Source organism: Phragmites australis, chromosome 14, assembly GCF_958298935.1.
Source record: "Phragmites australis chromosome 14, lpPhrAust1.1, whole genome shotgun sequence".
Lineage (NCBI taxonomy): Eukaryota > Viridiplantae > Streptophyta > Magnoliopsida > Poales > Poaceae > Phragmites > Phragmites australis.
The window spans coordinates 11491460-11514448 of record NC_084934.1 but is presented as its reverse complement, the minus strand read 5'-3'; the positions used below and the strand labels follow the sequence as shown (position 1 = coordinate 11514448).

Sequence of the window (22989 nt, the reverse complement as noted above, 5' to 3'; positions counted from 1 at the left end):
AGCCCAGGACAAACATGAATGTATTAAATTATTATGCTGTGCAATTTAAAGTCTGTTTTGTCTTTATAATGTCTTATATGCAAGAATCTAAGAATATTAAATTAATTCTTAAATATCACCATGATGACACACAAGTATTGGTTTCACTGAAAAATGGCGATGTGACATGTCCAAAATCGTGAAACAATTTAACATCAATGATACAATAAATCAGCCAACTAAGGGCTGTATGCCATCTGCTGGCCTCTCATATGGGCTACCATTTTATCCCTAACATAGGCCCAACTCTAAGCAGCCACACTTATCTAAATGTGTCTTCATGTTGGGCTTAATCAGCCCATAATATCCTTTATTAGTATTATCCATTATTAAATAGTTAAGGAACCGCAAATTTGTGGTAGCAAGAGCAAATTCTTTGGCCTAGGCACCGGAGCCCGAGTCGTCGCTCATGCCGTCGCGTCGGCGTCGGAAGCGCTGTCGCCAGACGACGGCGTCGGCGCGTCAGAGGCCCCGTCGGATGGCGCCGGCGCGCCAGAGGCCCCGTATGATGGCGACGGAACATCGGCACCAGGCCCGCTGGCACCATACACCGGCATGGAGACAGGGGACGGCCCGCTGGCGCCATACGCTGGCCCGTCAACGCCATAAGCGGGGGCGTCTGCGGACGAACCATAACCTCCGAACGGCGACGGCGCCCCGTATGGCGCCCCGTACGACGGCGCGCTGGCATCCGACGGCGGCAGTGCGATGTCAGCGGACATGGATCCTGACGCCTCGGTGATGAGGTCCAGCGTGATGCGCAGAAGCATCTCGAACTCGAGGCTCCTGGTGACGACGTCGTCCTTGTCGGTGCTCTTGGGCGTGTCCTTGCATGCGTCCTCGCAGGTGGACGAGCCGCCGAGCGTGGACGACAGCCACGACTTGACCTCGAGGAACTTGGCGTCGGTGGGCTCCTGGATGAGGCCCTTCAGGTGCGACACTGCCTCCTCGACGTCGTCCGAGCAGCTGTCATAGCACTTGAACAAGGCGTCGTCCTTGGCGCTGTTGAGCTTGCCGTGCACGAACGCGGCCATCCCCGAGCCCGACTCGGCCACGATGTTCACGAACAGCTCGGCCAGCCGGCGCGGGCTCGCTGTCTGGCTCTCCGGCTTAGTCGCCAGCCCGACAGCGCAGGCCTTCGGGAACTGCGTCTTGCTGCACGCGTCCTGGACGTTGTCGGCGACGGTCCGCGCGGCGTGCGCGGTGGAGACAAGGAGGAAGAAGAGGAAGAGAGGTGCGAGAGAGCGGGCCAAGGCCATGGCGATCGGCGCGTCGGTGAGACGATGTATTTTCCTTTTCTTGGTGGTGAGAGGAAGAGTGGTGATTGAATGGGCTTTATATACCGTGCGCTCTCTGAATGCGATCGAGTTGGCCAAGGACTTGTTCTCTCCTTTGTGCATGGCCTGCCGCCGTTTCAGGAGAGCGGAATGTGCCATCCTTGACACATGTTCAGCCTCCCGGACGTGCCTTTTACGACAGGTGTCCTCATTTCGTTTGGTTACAGATCTCTGGCTGAAAATTAATCGGTCAGGGTTATCTAAGTTACACGGATACGGATACGTGTATCGGTATCGAATCGATACCGATACGCGGATACGTCTTTTTTCTGGAAATCCCGATACGCGGATACGTTTCAATAATATTTTATTAAAAATAAGTAGCTGCCATTTGGGTCATCACACATAAGAACATATAAGAAACACAATCTCACGAATAGCAAATTGAAAAGTTTAGTAGATAGTAGCTCACACAATAAAATATAGAAGTTCAACATAGCAAATATCAAGTTCTACTTAAGTTCTATTACATAACATAATAGCTAGGATAGTAGCTTGCAAGTTCATCCAAGTATCCAACTAGGTTTGTTCAGGATTTGCTTCATCTTCATTTTCCCAAATATCAGCCTCCACATCTCCAAAAGACACGGCTTGCAATTCAGGCTCATCAAGAGAAAGGTTAGCCACTTCAAGAATTCCTAAACCACTTAGAGATTCAAAAGAATCTCCTCCCACATCCCACATCCTTGATTCCCCTTTCTTGTAATCATCGGTCCTTTTTGAGAGATGTCTCAAATTTGAGTGCACATAGACCAAATCTTCAGCACGCTCTGGAGTTAGGGCATTTCTTTTGACACTATGAATGAAGCTATATGTACTCCAATTTCTCTCACAGCAGGAAGATGAGGCTGGTTGGCTAACCAATTTGATGGCCAAATTCATCAATAAAGGAACAGACTGTCCATGATTTGTCCACCAAGTCATGGGAGAAACAAACCATCTATCATGGAGGGAGTCAGGATCATTGAATTCTTCGGAACAACTAGAGAACCTTGCGTATTCTTCTTTCACTTGAGACAATTCTGTTGGTATGCGGAAGTACTTCTTGAAGCATGTCATCCTCATTTTCGATACCTCTTTGTTCTTGTGTGGAGGTACACGACCAACACCTCCATGTAGCCACTCTTGGCTATAATATCTATAATATAAACATAAGCAAGTGAATTAGCAATGGAGCTATAAACATAACTACATAAGCAAGATAGCAAGTATTGATTATTACCTTGGGTTGAGTGAATGAGCTATACAATGAAGTGGATTATTGCCTTTTGTCCACCTATCAACTAATATCTTATGAATAACCAAGTACAAGTTCGACTCCTCATCTGGTTGCTTTCCTTCCCATTGATATATCTCTTTCTTCACTTTCTCAATCATAGAATCCCACATCTCATAAATCAAGTGAAGACATGGTGTGTTAGTGTCCGCCACACGTATCATCTCATAGATAGGAGTAGTAATCTTAAGTATATACTCCACATTCCTCCACCAAACCTCACTCAATACCTTGTCATGGATTAGAGCTGCTGTTTGAGCATCATCTTTGTAAATGTCCCATGCTTCACTAATTACCATTTGCTTAAGAGGCATTTTTACCTCCACCATCCGTTTCAACATACACACAACTGATGCAAATCGTGTTTCAGCAATAGCTAGTAGCTTCAAATGGCTAAACTCATTGAACATAGAAAGCCGCATGCCATGGTTCATTATAAAATTCTTGATGATTTGGGCTTCACTTTTAATAACATGTATAAATTCAAGTTGTTTCCAAACAAATTCCTCTTCTTCATTCTTTGGGAGTTTTGGCTCACAAATACTTTTCAAAGCAAGATTGAGAGTATGCACAACACATGGTGTCCAGAATATATTCTCATACTCAGCTTCAATAAGAAGACCCGCACCTTTGCAATTTGCAGCATTGTCTGTGATGATTTGTACCACATTTTGACGACCCACTTCTTCAATAACAGACTTCAGCTTCTCAGCAATGTATTCTTTTGTCTTCACTTGCCCTTCACAATTATCAGCCCTCAAGAACATAGGTGCCTTCTCAGAAACAGCAACAAAGTTGATGAGTGGTCGCCTCTGTGGATCTGACCATCCATCAGCGCAAATTGTCACTCCCTTCTCCTGCCATGTGCTCTTTGAACTCTGCAATAGCATCTCAATGTGACCTCTTTCTTGCTTCAGAAGCGAAGTTCTAAGCTTGTTGTACCCAGGCATTTTATAACCCGCCAAGTTGCGGTTATAAGCAAAGGAAATTGCTTGTTGAAAATATGGATTTCTTGCAAAATTGAAAGATATCCCTGTAATTCAATTAAAAAACAGAATTAGCACAACTGCACTAGTAAAGAAAACTTAAAATTACAAATTAGTGTATTGCAATGAAAATGAATACCTCCAGAATAGAATGATCTAGCAATTAGAGCATCCAAGTGCTTACGGTCCTCCATTGCCCAAGATTTCTCCAATGCACTTGCAGGTCCTCTCTTGTTCGTGCTGCCACCATATGAAGAATCCATAGTAGGCAACGACACAGTTCTCTGTCTTGACCTTTCTACTAATTCTTTGCACCTTAGAACATCTCTTCTCATTTGGCTAAGCAAATCAATAGACACCTTCGGACATATACCCACTCCCTTTCCCTTCTTCTGCAGCAAATGAGCTTCAACTCGAGTGTAGCTACTGAATCCTTCATATGAACAATACTTGCACTTCCATCTAGTATTGCCCCCCCCTGCTCTAGGTCTCTCTAAAATATGGACATGATCCACAATGGAGCTCTAACATCTGTCGATGTTGCAGAAACACCACCAGTAGCATCACTACTTGAACCTTCAGTCGCCATCACGATGAATCGGTGATAACTCTGCTAAATGCTAACTGCTAAGCACCTAAGGCAATCGGGAGGGGGAAAATGGGAGGGGAAGAAGGAGGAGAACGCACCAATGAAGTTCAACCGTGCGCCTACCCGCCGTGCGCCTGCCCGCCCGCGCGCCTGCCCGCCCGTGCGCCTGCTCTCCCGCGCGCCTGCCCGCCCGTGCGCCGGCCGCTGCTCTCTCGCGCGCCGGCCGCTGCAGTGCCTGCCCACCCGCCCGCCTGCGCGTGCGCCCGTGCGCCTGCTCTCCCGTGCGCTAGCCGCTGCTCTCCCGCGCGCCGGTCACTGCAGCGCCCGCCCGCCTACGGGATTGCCTGCCCGCCCGCCCGCCTGAGCGTGAAGTCCGCCCGGCGCCCAACGCCCGCCTGCCCGTGCACCCGGAGGGGAAGGCCGCCCGCTGCCTGCGCGTGACGTAGCCGCCGCCTGCCTGCCCGCTGCCCGCCCGCCTGTGCGTGAAGAAGCAAACCGTGCGTGCCTCCGCCCGCAGCACAGGTTAGGTTAGGCTTCAAATGGGCTGGGCCGTATCGGCAAAAGCAGAAATACGTATCGGCCCACGTATCGGAATTTCCTCTAATTATTTTCGCGCGGATACTCCGCGGATACGTATCGGGCGCGTATCCGTATCCGATACGGCATCCGGTGCGGATACGGCACTGGACTGAAGTATCCGTGTTTCTGAGAGGGTTATACATTGGCATTGCCAATTTTGTGCTGAAAACTAATAGACTAATATATTCTTTATATAATAACAATGATGACTTACATGTACACACATGCTACTGCATACAAAACACTAAATTTCACCGTTGAAAGAACCCACGTGTATTTAAAATGCGGACATCAAGATTTGAACCAATATACAGTAGTAGATTAAAATACTGAAATTTGGGTTAAGGAGCGATTTGTTTGGCACTGTGAAACGATATTGTTATCGAGCACAAGGTTCTCAAGATAGAGGAGCGACTCATGGATACTTAACGTTGATCGTCGTTGTTGTTTCACTAGTGTAGAGGTGGAAAATTTATACTCAAGTCAGAGTAGCGATTGAAGGTGGACTTCATTGTGAGAGAAGGTTCTGAAATGTGACATAGAGCTTCCCTCGCAATGAATTGTGGCAAGCCATAACTGTGGCAGTGAACTAAACAACCACCTAGTAAATCATAGTACGACTAAACTGTGGTGTGGCAGTTCACCGATGATATTGACGTTGAGTTGAACTCTGCACAGTTCGCTCGACTTTTTAACAAACCAAGCGCACTTTTTGGCTCAATAGTCTTAATTATTCGGAGCGAGCCAACACACCAATGAAGATAGCTTCAACGAGCCAAGCCTTAACAATTAGCTGAGCTAGTCATTAATACACCCTTAGGTGGAGCCATGCTCACGCAACTCCATCACCTAACCAAGAGGTGGTTCCTTTTAGACCTTGCTAGCGTTGCATTGAGTTTGGTTTTCTATATAAACCGAGGAAACCTTGTCATCCAAACGGAACAAATTCCTTTTACATTTGTATGTAGATCAAATACTCACCACTACATATCTAACAACATATCCAAATACTCACTACTACATAATGCTACATATCTGACAACATATCACAAACGGTTAAGAAAACCCGACTTTGATAAAGATAAGCTAGACAATTCCCATATAGAGCCATTTGATGTTAGCTCAGGGGAGATCGGGGAGCAAAAACCGTCTAGGATAAAGACACATCACAGATGACTGTTAGAGTAAATTGTCTAGTTTCATATCTTAGATGGCTATGAAAAGAAACTCTGTATGAGCCATCCATAGCGCAGATAGTTTTTTTATTGAACCCATCTTTGATACAAACCGTCTGCATTTTGCTTCTATCAAAGATAGTTGCATGAGCTAGCTGACTGTATATTGCTTATGTTTTAGGTACTTTTAAAATAAACCATCTGTGTTAGGTTCCCTCCACATTATTAGCCTCCACAATTCAGACAGAGCAGGTCATTCAAACACAACACTCCCTGACCGGCTCTAAGAGAGATTTTGAGGGTCATTGTGGTCCTTTGGGAAGACCGTGAATTTGGAGTAGATATCAAAGATCCAAGGTTCGTGTTGTTTCTTGTCTCCTTGTGTAGCTTAATTTGAGCATGGAACTTTCTACATTTTCTAGAGTTTACTAGATATAGGGTTTTCTAGATTTGCGTCTTCCTTCCTTGTTTACTAGATTTGCTTTCTAGCTAGGTGACATGAGTAGTTAAGTAACTCCCTAGTTAGTTAAATAGCTAGCAAATTCTAAAGCTATTTGAATTAATTTGTTAGGTAGCTACGAGTTAACATAACAATAATTATTCATGTTTTTTATATGCTTGGAAGTACGCAGAAAACCATACAAGAGATGAGTTTATTAATGGAGTGCTTCATTAATGAGTGCTGCCAAGGTGGATATACGGATAAAAGGGGAAACATTCATGCATCTTCCATGTATGATTGAAACAATGTGTAATTTTTTGACAACATTGCATATGACCATTCACACTTGAATTTAAGGGGTTTAATGAGAGGTATACATGTTAGACCGAGCACAATGAAGAGTAGCTTGTACAAGACTATCCTTGATGATTTGTTGCCCGATGACCACACGGACGATGAGGATGTGTTTTCTGATGACCACACAGATGATCATTTTAATGGGATGTTAAGGAGAATTATAGCGATCGTGAATTGGTTAAATTCATGAGCGTGTAGGAAGACTCGAGGACACATTTGTACCCAGGCTGTAAAACTGAATACATAAGGTCGTCTATTGTGCTTGAGCTTCTAAAATTGAAGGCAAGTAATGGTTAGTGGACAAGGGTTTTACAATGTTGTTAAATCTCTTAGAGGACATGTTTCCGGCTAGAAACAAGTTGCCACAACCACATAAGAAGATCATTTTTCCTCTAGTAATGGTAGTAGAAAAGATACATTTGTGTCCGAAGGATTGTATCATCTATCGCAATTAGTATGCTTGCATTAATGCCTAGTTTGCAAATCATCTAGATACAAGCTTAAGAACAATGGATCAGATTACGAGGGGAAGAAAAGGCCTCCTACTAAGGTTGTGTGGTATTTGCCTATAATTCTCCATTTGAATCATCTATTCACCAACAGAAATTAGGCCAAACTTCTATACTAACACTCAGAGGAACGAAAAAAATGGAATGCTAAGGAACCCTACAAATTCTATACAGTGGTGGAATATTGATGCAAGATTTGGATTCTTTGGCTAAGAATTGAGTACCAGGTTTACTTTAAGCATAGATTGAGTGAATCCTTTCAGTAACATGAGGAGCCAACATAGCACGTGGCTAATTATTCTCTTATCTACAACCTTCACTACGTCAGGACAGGAATGTAGTAACACACATATGTACTACTATATATCATTAAATGTGTTACTGAGGTTTGTAGTAACATATTTGATATGTGTCCTAGTTTCCTATGTTACTATGGTAAGATCTATTGTCGCATATAATAGTTATTCCTATATGTAATACATGTGTTACAACTAAGCTACAGTAACACGTATTATTATAGGCAGTAGTAACACATTTTTCATAACTATATCATCATTTGTAACATCTTTTATTAGTTGTAGTCACACATCTTGTAACACCTTTTTGAAATATTGTAACACAGTTCTTGATGATTGGCAACATGACCTAGTAACACATTTCTCTAACTATAGCAACACAATTAGTAACATCCTTTTATAATTATAGCAACACGACAATGTGATAATTGGTTACACTATTGTTTCATCAATGATAGATAAAATGTAAGAATGACACATTGCACGATAACACAAATCACCATGATTATCATAACATTCAAACCATGAACATATAGAAAATAATAAAAATAGCATGTTACATGATAACACGCATTACCATGATTATGATCATAACAACCGTCAAAAGAATAAATATGGGTGTTGTTTGCATAATTCCACAACATCCATAACAATTTGATTATATAGAAAACAAACATAGAAAAATATAAATTTTCTAGTCCAATGGTCTAAACTACATGTAATGCTATCCAATCTTCATGGAATTATTTGATTTCTAATTTGACTGCATGGCAAGGATCCAGATGTATGGATTTAATCGTTCTCCTTTCCAACCTGTACAAAAAGATTAACCATTAATATTGCAATAACAAAATATAAGATGTATGCTTCATCAAAATTGATGGAAATTGACATAAAAAATTGACATTAATACAATCAATAAATGATAAATATGACTGAGTCATACAAACAAAAACTCATTAGGAACATTGTTATATGATTTCTTGTTACCTCCATCTCCATTGAAAGAGTACGCATCTTCTTTGAGGGGCATAAAGTCTTCTTTTGAGTGTCTTGCCTTTGTGTGCATGCCATAGTCTAGTACAAGGGAAACAAAGAGGAAACCGTTGAAGCAGTAGCCAATAGATACCCTCAAAACAGGAATGGTGCAAGCATAAAAAAAATTGTTATAGTTCTAAGCAAGCCAAAAAGTTTATGTCACTGATAGCTCTAAACACATAAGAGTTACCACTTGTCTAAAATCATGAGCAGAGCATGGCGGTGGTGATGGTCCTTTTTGATAAGGCAAATCATTGTCATTCTCATCATCATTATGCTGGTTCCATAAAACAACCGTGTAAACAAACAAATAAATTGCAATATATCCTTAAAACATGAGTAATTAATGTCTTTGTACGGACATAATTTGTTGCACATATGGTTTTTGATGAGCTTATCCTATTCTCTACCTTATCACCTAGGTACAACTCCCCCCTTGATATTATGCTTTTCATGATATTGTGGAATGAGAGTGTTCATGGATCTAGATAAACTAAATATGGTGAAACCCTAAAGGTCTAGCTACACGTACCAAAGGCCACTGAATTCATATTTTGCAGTTGATGTAAAATCATAGTAGTTCAGAGTTTAGAAATCACTAATATGAAACATAATATGGTAGATACCATAGAAATGGAGCCAATATAGTATAAAATTACAGCAGTTACATCTCTTTGTTCAATCAATGAGCCTACTAGGTCTGGTGCATTGCAATTAACTCTCTTCAAATTGAAATATATCAAAAAATTGAATAGATCTACTAACATTAGTTGGTAATATTGACAAATACCTTTATTTTAGAATGTATTGCTTGTGATTGGAAATTATTGTACATTGTTGTTTGACCATTTTCCGACAAAGAAAGGCAAGTTTGAATACAACATTGATATGAAAGTCAAAAAACGGTAATTTACCTCTACTAGTTCATTGTTCTCATAGTGCTCTTGCTGCTTCTTTACCAAATCTTGAAGAATTTCATCTTGCTTTCGCAAATGTTCCCCAAAATTTTACCATTCCTCTATCATCTCATCTTCAGATGTTGATCCATCTATTGTAGTGATTCTAATGTTCTTGAATTGACGTGGTATCCGACCATAAACTTGTTTAGGAATTGGAAGCAAACCCATTCCATGCACTTGTCCATGTTTTTCTTTCCCCAAAACTTGATGCAACACATCACCTTCCCATGCAACTCTTCCTAGATTATTTTTTGCTAACGCAGGCTGTTGATCGATTATGTGTTCAAATTGTATCTATAAGCGAAGAATACATGCATACTTTACTCATTAGATTGTTTAACAACTCAATATATGTAAAAACATTGAATGTATATAGCTTACCAGATGCTCATTTTTATATTTAGCCTTTGTCTTGTGAGTTGCTAAGTAAAACTTTTCTCTATGTGGTTGCTTCTTTTTAGGATCTTGTTGTCTCTAGAAAAAATACACTGAAATGGAGAAAAACATGGAGAAGAATATATAACAAAACAAAATTACTCACCAGGTCATCAGCCCACCGAGCAAAAATCTTTGTCCCTGCTGTATGTGTAGTCTTCATCATTGCACGACTTCTTTTGTTCTTCTCACTAAAGGCCTATTATAATGAAAGCATTAGGCACGTGTATTATTTAACATGAACAAATCTAAATATAGACTATTGTAAATTCAGTTGCAAATTTATTACCTTGCTTTCCTTCGACTTCCAAACTTTGACTAGTCCACGCCATTGGTCTTCGTCCATATCATCTGGGCAAAGCTTATACAAAGCTTTCTTTTTTTTTCTTAGCATTAAATATATCCTTTTTCAAGGTTGCCTTATATCGCCTTCAGTCTTCTAGTTGTTTTTAGTATCCACGTGTCACATGAAGGAGGGTATAAGAACTTTGTCTGAAATTAAGAAACAATCAATAGTGCTAAACTACTATGTTAAAATTGTATTTAAAGTAGACAAATTTATGTGCAAGAAACAATCAATAGATGAATTCATCCTAGTGGTGTGTGTAAAGTAGACAAATTCATGTGCAAGAAACAATCAAGAAAAAAAGAGTCATACAATTTTATCATTCAACTATGTAAGCAATAGGCAAAATCCTACATAGAGTAAGTATTGCTTTGCACCATGGATGCAATTCTTGACATCTTGACATGGCAAAGATCTGCAAAATGATTAAGTTGTAGGGTGATATCTAGAGACCAAAATATTCTTGCACCATACAATTTTTTTACCAAGTCCGTATTTTTTAAATGTTAGTACGATAAAGGTGATAAGCATGTTCACATTTGAAAAAAAACATTATTGTAAGAAGGAACTGCTATCGAATGCATTTTTTTAGTTACACATTACATGAACATATGTGTCTCCACACAATCATGATCATAAGCAAACTACGAAAAATCTTAAGCCCAAGCTGTTGTATTAACTATGCGACACGATCTTCAGCAAATAATGAAATATCTTAAGACTAAGCAATGTTTTACTGCTCATCGCTGCTGCTATCCAAAAGAAAAATGAATAAATAGTTCACATGAATACAGACAAAAGAAATTCACCACAGTGTTCCCTGCATCTTGTTACTTCAGCTGCACACCACAAACAACAGGCTTATAATTTTTTGATAATCAAATGTAATATTCCAAACCTCCTAATTATGGAGAGAATCTATTATAGCTGAACTTAAAGTAAAGGTTTAAACTAACTATAACACATTTAAGATACTTCATTTCATAAAAGATCAGGACATGCCCATGACTAATAATATGATCACATAAATTTAAGATATTTCATTTCATAAAAGCTCTTGTGGTAACCACAAGCTACAGTCCTTTATATTGTCCTGAGTATCTAAATGATTTTTCTGCACCTATTAACTGTTTACACTGAATAAATGCATATATAAATCAACTTATCCTATAAGTAAACATGGAAATTTGACGTAACGTTAAATTTTCCATGCAAAGCAGGCAATTTCTCATAGAAATCACCAAAGTGAACGCTTGATTAAGATAAAAGCAATTGATTGTCATGGAGTAGAGTTATGCAATATGCAATTTATACTAAAAAAAGAGGGCAGCATTTTAACTTTCCAATGAGGCAAAGTGTGTGAATAGTTTTGATATTTCACCGCGAACCGTCACTGGCAGTTTGAAGATTGCTTATAAGTATAAAATAACAATATGAAGGAATGCTTATAGTAAATTTCAACCTACATGTGAAGTAAACCATGAATAGTACCGATTTATCAAAATTTGGCAAGGCATATATGTAACTAGGTCCATCTAGTTGAAATATACAGAAGGGACAATGTGATGAGTATTGTTAGCCTGATCTTCCGATAGGTAGCGATAAGTCGGTAGGTGGAGAACTCGACTTTGATGATCCAAAGGTTTCGACCTGAACAGATCATCTCCCTTGCAATCACTACACCACAGCTCCGTTGGTTATCAACCGTGTCGCGCGGTTGACCTGCCAAGAAGGCTCAATCCCTGCAAGCGTACCGAGAACACAAGCAAGAACGTAGAAGATGCAATCTGAAATATTGCGAATAGAATTCAAGCACTCGAAGTTGGGGTTCCACAAACACTTGCGGCAGCCTAGTCGGTCCGGAACAAGAGCGAAAATCTCATAATCTGTGTGTAGATCAATATCTAAGCAAAACTCAACCCTAATTGGGGCAGCGGCTACTGTATATAAGAGACTAGGGTCAACCAAGGACCCCTGGACGCATCCCTAATGGACTCCAACACGTTACACGGCCCAACGGCCCAAAATATGGTGGCGCAGCACCCTGATAGATTTTGGATGTCCACTTGTTTTGATGATTACTGTTGACTCAGAAAGAATTTGGATATGGGACTAGTCCCGTTGGAAAGCCTATCTCCTTAGCTTTCCAACCATGTGTAGAATGTCGAAAACGGAGTCCGTATGCGTCCTGGGTGACAATTTTAGTGCAGCATGGTCCTGGACTCCGAAACGGACTCGAACTCGACTGGACCTCCACCTTGGCTTGGGTGCCCTTGCTGGTCTTCTCCCGTATTCCTAAGTAACAAAATATCACAATTATTCAGTAGCATCCCATCCTTATCAAAATATAAAGGAACACTAAGGAACGAGCTTACCTCATGATTTAGTTGACGTGCACGAGCTCGTGTCAATGGACCTATTGTTGCAGGAATACTCGGTGTCTGTGTATCCGAAAGAGTGATGTCCTCATCACAATGTATGCTATTTAAAGCATTGGCAACTGTACATGTACCTGTACGCACTGAAGTATTGTTTTAGTGCCGCCATCCTGCTTGAACTTTTGCCAGTCCTTCATGTTGAGGGGACAATATCCTCCATTTCTTGCTAATGTGCCAAGAAACTTCCCTAGAACTCCACCTTCTTCACCAATAGGCTGACCAAGCTTATCGCATTTCACTTCTATTCGTGCTTCCTCTGGCAAGTCCTAAATATATGATAAGGTTGTTCTACCACGCTTCTTGACTTCCCCCTTGCCACCTGTACAATTAGTTTACAACATTAAAAAAAAACTTATACACGTATATCCTTTTAATTCTTCCAATTGGTTTAAAGTTTCTTATTACAGCTATACCTGACATATTTGGGAGGTCGGTCATTCTGCTTCTCAACTTGGACCTTGCTATATTCCAATGATTGTGATTTAAGCTGTGGGTCAACATGTGGCTCACTGATGTTGTGCTCTCCATTGGCATATGGAGCGTTGCTTCGTACCACATTTAGTCTGTTTCTTCTACCCATTTATCCTGTGAATCTTTATAATTTCTATCATTAACATCTCGATAAATTGTAATAGTAATTGTATATAAGAGGAAGTAATGTGGAGATGGGATCTCTTCGGATGCATCTAAAAACTATATTTATATTATACAGAGGTTCTCATGAGGGGTCCAAAGTATCATATATGCTATTTCTAATAGTACAGTTACCAAGGAGTTTGCTTGACAGGAACATCACCACGTTGTTCTGAAGAGCAATGCGACATTGAAACTTTCAGCCTACCATTCAGATTTCAGTAGGTTGTTGCTTAAAAGCTTTGTTTCAGAAGATATAAGGCCGTTACTTAGCAACACGAACTTGGCAGAAGATGTATGATGTACAGAACAAAAGAAAATAAAAGAAATCTGCCTTGCCTCGGTGCAAACTAGAACTTTCCTTTATACAGCAATAGACTATTGCCGAATGTCATGCCAGTAGCCATGCAACCTGGGAAAACAAAGCTAATAACAAAATTTATAGAAAGAAATCTATGAATAAGTTTTCCTAGTGTCCCAAAGACTCTTATCAAGTTGTACATGGTTAACATGGGAAACTAAGGTAATGAGACAATCCTTTGGAAAGGGAAAGAACTTCAGAATGAACTTAAGTCTATAATAAGAATTTGAAGGTAGAATAAGTATGCAAATTCTATTGAAGGCAGGCACGTGATGCAAGTATGTAACATCTCTAGGTCATCATGTTAAGTAGCCCGTATTCCACATTTCTTTATAGTATAAGGCCAAAAATAAAAAAGGGTTCCATAATACCCTCAATAGCAGTATTGTCAAGAGGACGCCATCGGGTGGGAGTATGCAGTCACAAATTAAGGTATGTATATACCCAAATTCTAATCTCGATTGAACAGTATAATAGATTTTATTAATGTTACTCAAGTTATCAGGTCAAACAACGACCACATCTAAATCCCATAATCAATATATTAAAGAACTTCCCATGAAAATGTGATAGCAACAGAAGCAGAAGGCACATTATTTCACCGCCGCATCCCAACCGCCTCTACCTCTCCCATACTGTGCCACAGCCGAGCCATGACGCCAACAACCCCTCCCCTGGCTCCTACTCCCACCTCCGCATCGCCAAGCATGGGCTCCTCCTCCCACCTCCTGCTGCCTCCCCTAGCACCAACGACCCCTCTCTTGGCTCCTCTCCCGCAACTCCGGTCCAGCGTCCGCGCCCCATCCTCATTTCCAGGCCCGCACCATCGCCCCAGATTTCGCCTGCACTAGAATTCAGACCGATTAGCCGATCGCATCGCAGCCAGCTACGCATACTGCCTCCCTGTATATAGGCGGGTGGTAGCTGCTCCAGGTGCAGCAGCCCTTCCTCAACATCTACAACCACGTACCTTTAATCAGAGGGGAAGATTGATGATGGAGGAGTGGGCCACGTGGCAGCGGTGGCATGTTGAGGCCTGCATGCTGGTGTTGAAGGTCCGGCAGCGCTGAATGATTTGTTAACGGCGGCGTCGAAGGTTTGGTTAATGGTAGTGTGATGTTATCTGGCATGGTGGAGGTTAAGGAAAAGATAGATTAGAGGGGCTAGAAACGTGGGATCTGTTGTTGAAATCAATGGAGGGAAACTTTTGTGTTAGTGGCAAAAATATTGGAGGTAAATTAGTATAGGAAAAATATTGGAGGCAATGTTCGAAAATTTTGGTAGAGGGAAAATTTTGAGGGAATTTTAAGGATTTTTTTTTTGTAAATCACGCTTTGCACTGTCTAATTTGAAGTTTATTGCATAAATTACCGGGGTTAGGCTATCCACAATGCTACCGACTGTCTTTAGAGAATATTTCATGTATTTCTGATCAAACTTCTGTTGAGAGGAGATGGTTTGGACTTGGTATAATCATGCTTGTGCACTAATTTTCTGGTTCTATCCAAGATGGCTTCCTATACACTGGCCAGTAACTGAGCTCTGGTCAGTGTAACAGGCAGTTGAATCTCAACAGCTGATCCCAAATCTTCCTTAATGTCCAAGGTGGTTGTTGTGGTGGCAGTGGAGGAAGTGGTCGGTCACCCATGATGCAGTCCATCGGTAGGAGATCCAGGCGATCAGTACTCGCGACGACCTTGAGATCTAGATCAACCATCTTTCACCTTCAGTTCATCGACACCATCCACCTTGGCATCCAGCGTCGCCAATTTCTCCATCAAACGAGTCTTGAATGATATACAGTCCTCGTGCATGTGCTACTCAAATGCATCCATTTCTGCGACAATCTAATGCAGAAACACGCCGTTGTGACTGCTACTCCAAGCAAGACGAACCCTAGGTAACGAATTTAAGGTGATCACCTACGCCATCAGCACCTTCCCCATGGGATTTACCGTGCGAGCCAAGAGAATGCTGGTGAGGAGGGATCCGGTGATAGAATCACGGGAATAGCAGAAGAATCGGGAAGGGAGAGAGGAGCAACTTGGAGAGGAAGAAGAGAGCAAGGTAGGCAGGATATTTTTGCTTCCTATTTTCGTAATCATCATAGTGTTCTGACCACGTGTTTTATAACACAACCACAAACACTCCCTGACCACTTGGGCCCACATAGCTAATCCAACTCACACCACCCACTCAGAACTACTTCACGCCAACATTTGCTCCTGTTGTAGCTGAAGCATATTTGGCAGACGAGTACATGACATTTTGTTCAAGATTATTGAAGGTTTTGAGACTAAGCATAACCGGCCTTCAAGGAATGAAGATAACAAGTTGGTTGGGCATTCTGATGTGGAACAAGGACCAACTCTCTTTCCTAGTGTTGGAAAACCACATGGAAAGCCCAATAGTTATATTATAAGGGGTTTGAATAAAGTACAAGCACATAGATATGTGTTGTTCAATTGTTCAGATGCCAATGCATACCTTCGGTAATATCTCAAGCTTATAAATAATTTCAGTGATCCTTTTCTTAACAAGACAACTAACAAGAGTACTTTGCAGAGCTCATGGTGATGAGATCACTAGTAAGCAGCCTCGACGCCATGTCAACCCAAAGATTATTGAGCGCATGCAAAGTGAGAAGTTCCATGAATGGTTCAGAGCTCATGATAGTCCAATATTTCACATTTTTTACATGTACCACACAAGTCATCTGTTTAATTACTCCTAAATATACATATATAGATTTAGAGAGGAAAAATGGCATCGACAGTATTAAAGAAGGTATTAGATGGCTTGCTCATGGTCCTGTTGAAGCAGCAAAAAGATATGATGCTTTCAACTCATGTGGCTTCCAGTTTAGTCCAAAACACTTGGATAGAGTGACACAAAACAGTGGGGTAGTGCTAACTGCAAAAACATAGAGTTATGCTACAGCAGTGATGCAAATCCAATTTTAGGTGATGTCACTTACTATGGGAGGGTGCTCGATATTATTGAGCTGAACTACTTTGTTAAATTTTCAGTGGTGTTGTTTAAATGTGAATAGGTTGATGTTATTTTTGGAAAAGGAATTAAAAAGATAAGTATGGTTATACACTTGTCAACTTCTCACATTTGATACACAAAGGAGAAAAGATTGAGCATGAGCCTTCCATTTTTTCTAACCAGTCTGATCAAGTGTTTTATGTGGAAGACGCAACAAACCCGAGTTGGTCTGTGGTAATGAAGATGAAACCTAGAGATATATATATGATACATGCAATGAGGAATGGGCAGAGGACGTAGAAACTGAGCCGTTCCATGTTTCACACCTCGGTGAGACGTTAAAAAAAATGCAAACAATGGTCAACATTGGGTTAGAACAGACGTTGAGGGAACAATAGTTGATGCTAATAATAATTCTTTGAACAATGAAGCATAGTTTAGGACAATATTTTCTTGACTTATTTGGAAACTTTAAGGTACGTGCATTTTGAATTTAATCACTTTCCTTGCATGTTCTTGTATCATATATATCCCTATGCCAAGCTTCGAGGTGCTGGATCAATTCTATGAACCAAATGATGTTCCTCGATTTTGGGAAGATAGATGGATAACATCTAAACCCCTGATTATTCTTTTCCCTATTTTATATGGGATTTGTAATGAGAAGGAGATCTCTCTCTCTTGTGCTTACCATAATCAGTGGCACCTTTCTTTTAGGAGGTGATTTAATGATTTGCAAGGCCAATGGAATACCATTTTAGATTGTGTCCAAAGTATTCATTTGTTTGACGTAGAGGATAATATTGTTTGGGCTCCCAATATAAATGGGGTGTACGTGTTTACTGTTAAGTCAATTTATACTTGGTTGATGAGAAACTCTCCCATTTAATCTTTTTCTCACATCTGGAAAGCCAAGTTACCTCTGAAGATTAAAATCTTTATTTAGCTGCTTCAGCAAAATGCGTTACTTACCAAAGATAATATGGTTAAAAGGAATGGGTCAGGAAATATGACATGTTGTTTCTGTACTAAGAGGGAAAGTGCTCAACACATTTTTTGTGTGCCCCATTGCCAAAGTGGTATGGGGGATTGTTGCTGTTTGCATTGGTGCCAATACTTTCCCTAACTCTCTTGACCAATTTCATATGTGGATTTCCACTCATTTGAGTCATGGCACGCATGTTTTGAAATGAAGTAGATCAATGACCCTACTGACAAAGTTTTTCATGCTTTCTCCTTTTTGAAAAGGCGGGCAGATCTCCTTAGTGGCTTGAGAAAAGAAGTTCTCAGGGGTGCTGAAGGGCTCCTCCAGACTGTTTCCAACCTTCTGTCATCTCAAGTGTGGAGACACAAGCTCTTCAATTGGCGGTCCTTTGATGCTGCTACCTAGTGCTGATGCAGAATCTGATGAAGTGGTGCCTTCAGATGAGGAAGACAATACTACTTGTATTGGCACTTGACTCACTTCTACTGTCTGCTGTTGAATAATTTGAATTATCAATTATGCATCTCCAACGAAGATACGCAAATGTAAAGTGTATCCACTGCGTTGAAGAGATTACAGGTTGCAATAAACTAGCTTTGCACATGATGGGAACTGTATATTATACATCTTTTTGACATACTTTACGAGTATCAAAATCTTTGTTTGGGTTTTTGAACAATTAGGAATGGTGAATGGTTGAAGAGATTGCAGGTTGCAATAAACTAGCTTTGCACATGATGGGGACTAACGGACTGTCTATTGTACATCTTTTTTACATATCGTACGATTATCAAAATCTTTATTTGGGTTATTGAACAATTATGAATGGTACACTTGTTGTTGTACGATTTTTTGAATCTGTTTCTACTTGCAATCCAAGATTAAGTGTCCTCGGGACATCCTAAACAGAAGTCCACAATGACTAGCATGCGTCCTAAAAAACTAAGGAGGTGTTTGGTTGGGCTGTTTTAGCCTATAATAAGTTCACAGGGCTATCTGATAGCATTACTTCTCGTTTGGACATTTGACTAGCCCGCAAACGCATCACAGCGGGATTGGATACCGGGCTATGGAATGTTGATTCGATTGGACGATGACGGTGGATTCCATTGGATGACGACAGCGGATTCTAGTTAAGCCACGGTGAGGTGGCTGGCCCCTTCAAGCTATTTCCCCACTTGCTCACGGTGCATCATCCTCCACATCATTCTTGTCACGGCACCAGGTCAAAATTGACTTCCATTTTCGCACAGAACGGAGTTCTCTGAGCAACCTGCACCCAGATCAGAAATGCCGGTGGCGCTGGAGCACGAGGACAGTCGATGGCGCGAGCAACACCGAGAAGAGGCTGCTACTCCAAACCCCAACACATGAGGCAAATTAATTTGGGCTTACCTTGTAGGCTTGCATTATTGAATTGTAGATGACCGTTTGCTACATATATTTTAAATTACTCAAGTAATCACCAAAATGCAATAGTTTAACTGGTGGCTCCTCTCTGTATCAGCTATGTACAGGTCTTGAGTTCAAGTGCTCCCTTTAGGCTACCGAAATAATTAGTTAGTGTGAAGAGTCTTAGGTTAAAAAAACATGTCCACATGTTTTAAAACTATAATTTAAACAATAACTTTTAACATTTTTGCAATAACATATATTATGTGTTCCTACAGTAAATCCATATGTAAAACTTCCACACCTAATAGAGTATGTGTTACTGCACATATTTGTGTTCCTATAGTACGTCTTTGTGTAACATGTTAGCACCTGATGGAGTATGTGTTACTGGCTAACTTTGCAACACACATGATGTGTTATTGTAGTTGTTCATGAAAGAAAAAGTCTTCCACGAACAAGTGCGGTGAGAGCCTCTTCTATAGAAGAGACTCAAGCTTAGAGAAGAAGTGGAGATGAAGGAATACTAAATATGTTGGTTATATTGATAAGAAAAGATCTCTCCTTTGGCCTGATGGCCAAGGGTCTGTAGCTATAGTGCCGTCAGGGTGCAAGTATACAAGTTTGCCCTTATAGAGATAGCGGTACTAGCCATCGCTTACCACATGGACCTAGGGCTAGTTGAATCACACAGCCTGGGTCTAGGCAGAATTTTTTTACCCCTACTTAGAAGATATTATCCACTATGGCAAGTATAATGGTGCAAGTTGTCCTAAGGGCGATGTACTAGGCCAGCCACCTATTATGGCGCTGCACTGTTCAGGGTGTTAGGCTGGCCACCACTTGCGCTGGGATATCAGAATGGCCTCCACTTGCATAAGTATTAAATGCCTATCACTTCCTTGCAGGAGGCGGATGCCTGGTGGGCCCCCTTGCTGATCTTTTGCCAAGACCTGATGGCTCACCCTCCGGGCTCCGAGGAGGCTGCTCTGTCCTTCGGAGGACAGGGGCTCCGAAAAGCCTACCCAAGCTTCGGAGGGTAGAGACTTCGAAGAGCCCTAGAGCCTGGAGATCTAAAGGGCCTTCGGAGATCCGTGATCCAAAGGCATAGATTGGTGGGGCCAGGGGCGTTGGAGGTCCTTAATGATGATCTCTAATAGTAGCCCGTTGTGAGGGCGGCCAGCGGAGCGGCCGACCCTGCAGTTTTCTAAGCAAGGCCTCTAGCGATCCCTGGCTCCGTGGCTAATGGACTATGGTCCTTCATCTTGCTCAAGTTGTTTTGGAAAGTCCAGACAAATCGATTTGAATTGTCCGTTTGGTAACACATGTGAGGGGGCATTCAATGTGTCTTGCATTTAGCAGCATGTCATGCCTTATCAAGCAGTAGTGGGACACGTGGTGCCTCGTTGTTGGAGGGTCATGGGGGAGGTTTGTCGAAGATTAATTACTGACAATGTGTCTGTAAATTGACTGGGTATCTTCGAGTATACAGGTTCGCGCCTCTAATTGGAGTAATACCCTACGTCTTGTGGGTGTGTTGCTATTGTATATTGATGATCTCGAGTACAAGCAATGAGGTTAAATCTATTACCGAGAGTATATCAGATCTAATCTAACCTGAGGCTAAAGTCACTGAGTATCTTCTCTGCTAGGGTCTTGATGCTTGCCTCAAGTTCTCTCTTGTGTTTCGTCCTCTCCTCTACCCCAGCCTTTTCGCCTTATATACGGGTGAGGTACCGACTCCTATCCAGCCGTGGTTGATAGAGAGTTGTCTTCCTTGATGTCCAAGTAGATAAATCTGTTTTGAGAACTAATTGTATCGAGTTAGGTAACAATTCAAAACCTTCCAGATATGTGCTTTCTTGATTCCTTAATTGTATCAGGTACCGCTAATTCGGTTCCGCGATATCTAAAGGTTCTTAATATGTGTTGTATATGCCCTGTTCGTATAAGATATATTCCTTATGCACATATACCCCATAGTTAGATATTCAACAAGGTTTTGCCCCCCCCCATGAACATGGCCTCATGGGAAAAAGGACGGGGCGTGCACACGTGTGTCCCAGGAGGAAATAACTCGCCCCTTAGGTTATAAGGTGGGGGTCCCAGCTGAGTAGAGGCCCTATTTGATGCCCCTACTTCCATCTACATCTACTTTAGTCGACGCACATGACCGGCCGTAGCACTCCTACCTTCCACCGTTGTCCAACGCTTCTCGCCATCTTCTAGGGACCATCATGGTTAGCTCTAGTGCTTAGGGTGGGGCCATCGATGTGCGCGGGGTGGCGAATGCTCAAGCGATGGTGATTTCTCCACCATTGCCCCAGCCATCACCGGGTGTGGAGCTCTACCATGCCAGCATGAAGTATCCTTTGTAGACAAGCGCACTGGGGGAATCTGCCATCAACGAGGCCGAGCTCGACCGGATGATCGAGGAGGGGAAGATCCCCTCTAAGTCTGTTGCCCAGGCACCACGTGATGAAGTGGTTCCAGAGCCTCAGGACCACAAGACCATGGTGTTCGAGGCCTTTTTAGATGCGGGCCTCGGCTTCCCAGTAGTGATGTTTCTTGAAGTCCAGAGAAACACAGAGAAACTTGAGAAGACATCCAAGCCATTAAAGTGGTTAAAGTGATCATCTAAGGCGACTAAGCATAAGATTAGTGAGTGATTGGTCCTTATAGGCCTAAAGAGTGTTGCTAAGTGATTGTTACCTAGAGAGTGGATCAAGGAGTGATCCATCCATGTACCGAGAGGTACGCCGATACTTTGGAGTCTTTGTGACTTACCGGCAACTTGTTGACCCTCTGACTTGGCATGGAGCGGTGACAAGACACGTGTATGTGGACACAGAGACCCTTGCCTTGGTGGATCAAGCTCCGAAGTGATCATGGTAGCAAGGGACCGGAAGAGAGGCTTGTGGTGAGGCCTTGCTTTGGTGGCTTATCCGGGTTGAGACCTTATCTTTGTGACTTGGTGGCGCAGTAGCCATGATCAGGTGACGACTGGGAGGATATTTTTGGTGGAGCTCCAACGTAGAATAGGGGTGATATTCATGCCATCGATACCATGGGAAAAAAAAATCTTGAACCGAGTTTACTCTCTCTACCTTATTTACGTTTCTGTATTTACTTACTTGCAATTTACATTCTTAGATAGGTTGCAAGCGTTTTGATCGGTACAGTAGACACACTAGATAAGCCTAGAGCATATTTAGATAGAAATTGATATTGGTTCACCTTATGTTATTTTTGGAGCCTAATAGATTCTAAATGTCCTAATTCACCTCCCTCTTATGACGTCACCGATCCTCACAACAGCAGGGAATCAATGCTGGCTCAAACTATCGGCCGGTAGCGATGCCTTTCATCACTACTGGTTCATAAGTCACATTGCCTAGTTCCTCCCGCACAACTCATGAGACGGTAGTGATGGACTAGCATTTATGGCCGATTTTGTTGTAGTGATCGTCTGAAATCTCTTGAACTCTAGGAGCGGACAAAAATAAAGGCAAAAACCTCGAATTTGGACAACTAACAATGTATTATAAAAGTATTTAACCGAAAAGGTTTAGATTTGGAAACTACATGGAATCAATCTGGGCCTGGTATTTAGAATCGAATGACTAACAATGTTCCATGTCAAAGTAACATAGTTCACATCGATGTTACAATGAATCACCCAGCTCAGGCCTACGTGCTATCTGCTGGCCTTCTTATATTTTGCCTTAGTTCTACTGCAACACAAACCCATTCTAAGCAGACATACTAATCAATAAATGTGCATGAAAAAAAAAACACAAAATCCTAAGCATGGGAACCACGTCTC

General features: G+C 41.7%; 2 protein-coding genes and 1 pseudogene across 3 annotated transcripts; all 3 read right to left on the bottom strand.

Moving 5' to 3' along the window:
• Positions 1–446: 446 nt before the first annotated feature.
• On the bottom strand, positions 447–1488 carry LOC133891426 (uncharacterized). The gene has a single exon (XM_062332141.1). The coding sequence runs from the start codon at positions 1473–1475 to the stop codon at positions 447–449; it is 1029 nt and encodes a 342-aa protein (XP_062188125.1). The 5' UTR covers positions 1476–1488.
• A 369-nt stretch (positions 1489–1857) lies between these two features.
• Positions 1858–4397, bottom strand: LOC133891748 (uncharacterized). Of its 2 annotated transcripts, XM_062332488.1 has the most exons (5): positions 4326–4397; positions 3778–4248; positions 3281–3685; positions 2599–3001; positions 1858–2514 (listed from the first exon to the last, which is right to left on the bottom strand). In XM_062332488.1, the coding sequence occupies exons 2-5, from the start codon at positions 3971–3973 to the stop codon at positions 1896–1898; spliced, it is 1623 nt and encodes a 540-aa protein (XP_062188472.1). In that variant the 5' UTR covers positions 3974–4248; positions 4326–4397; the 3' UTR covers positions 1858–1895. The 2 variants fall into 2 exon arrangements, with proteins under 2 accessions (XP_062188472.1, XP_062188471.1); XM_062332487.1 differs by having other exon boundaries at positions 1859–2514; positions 2599–3685.
• Positions 4398–8377: 3980 nt separating this feature from the next.
• On the bottom strand, positions 8378–13381 carry LOC133890239 (uncharacterized; annotated as a pseudogene).
• Between the last annotated feature and the right edge of the window lie 9608 nt (positions 13382–22989).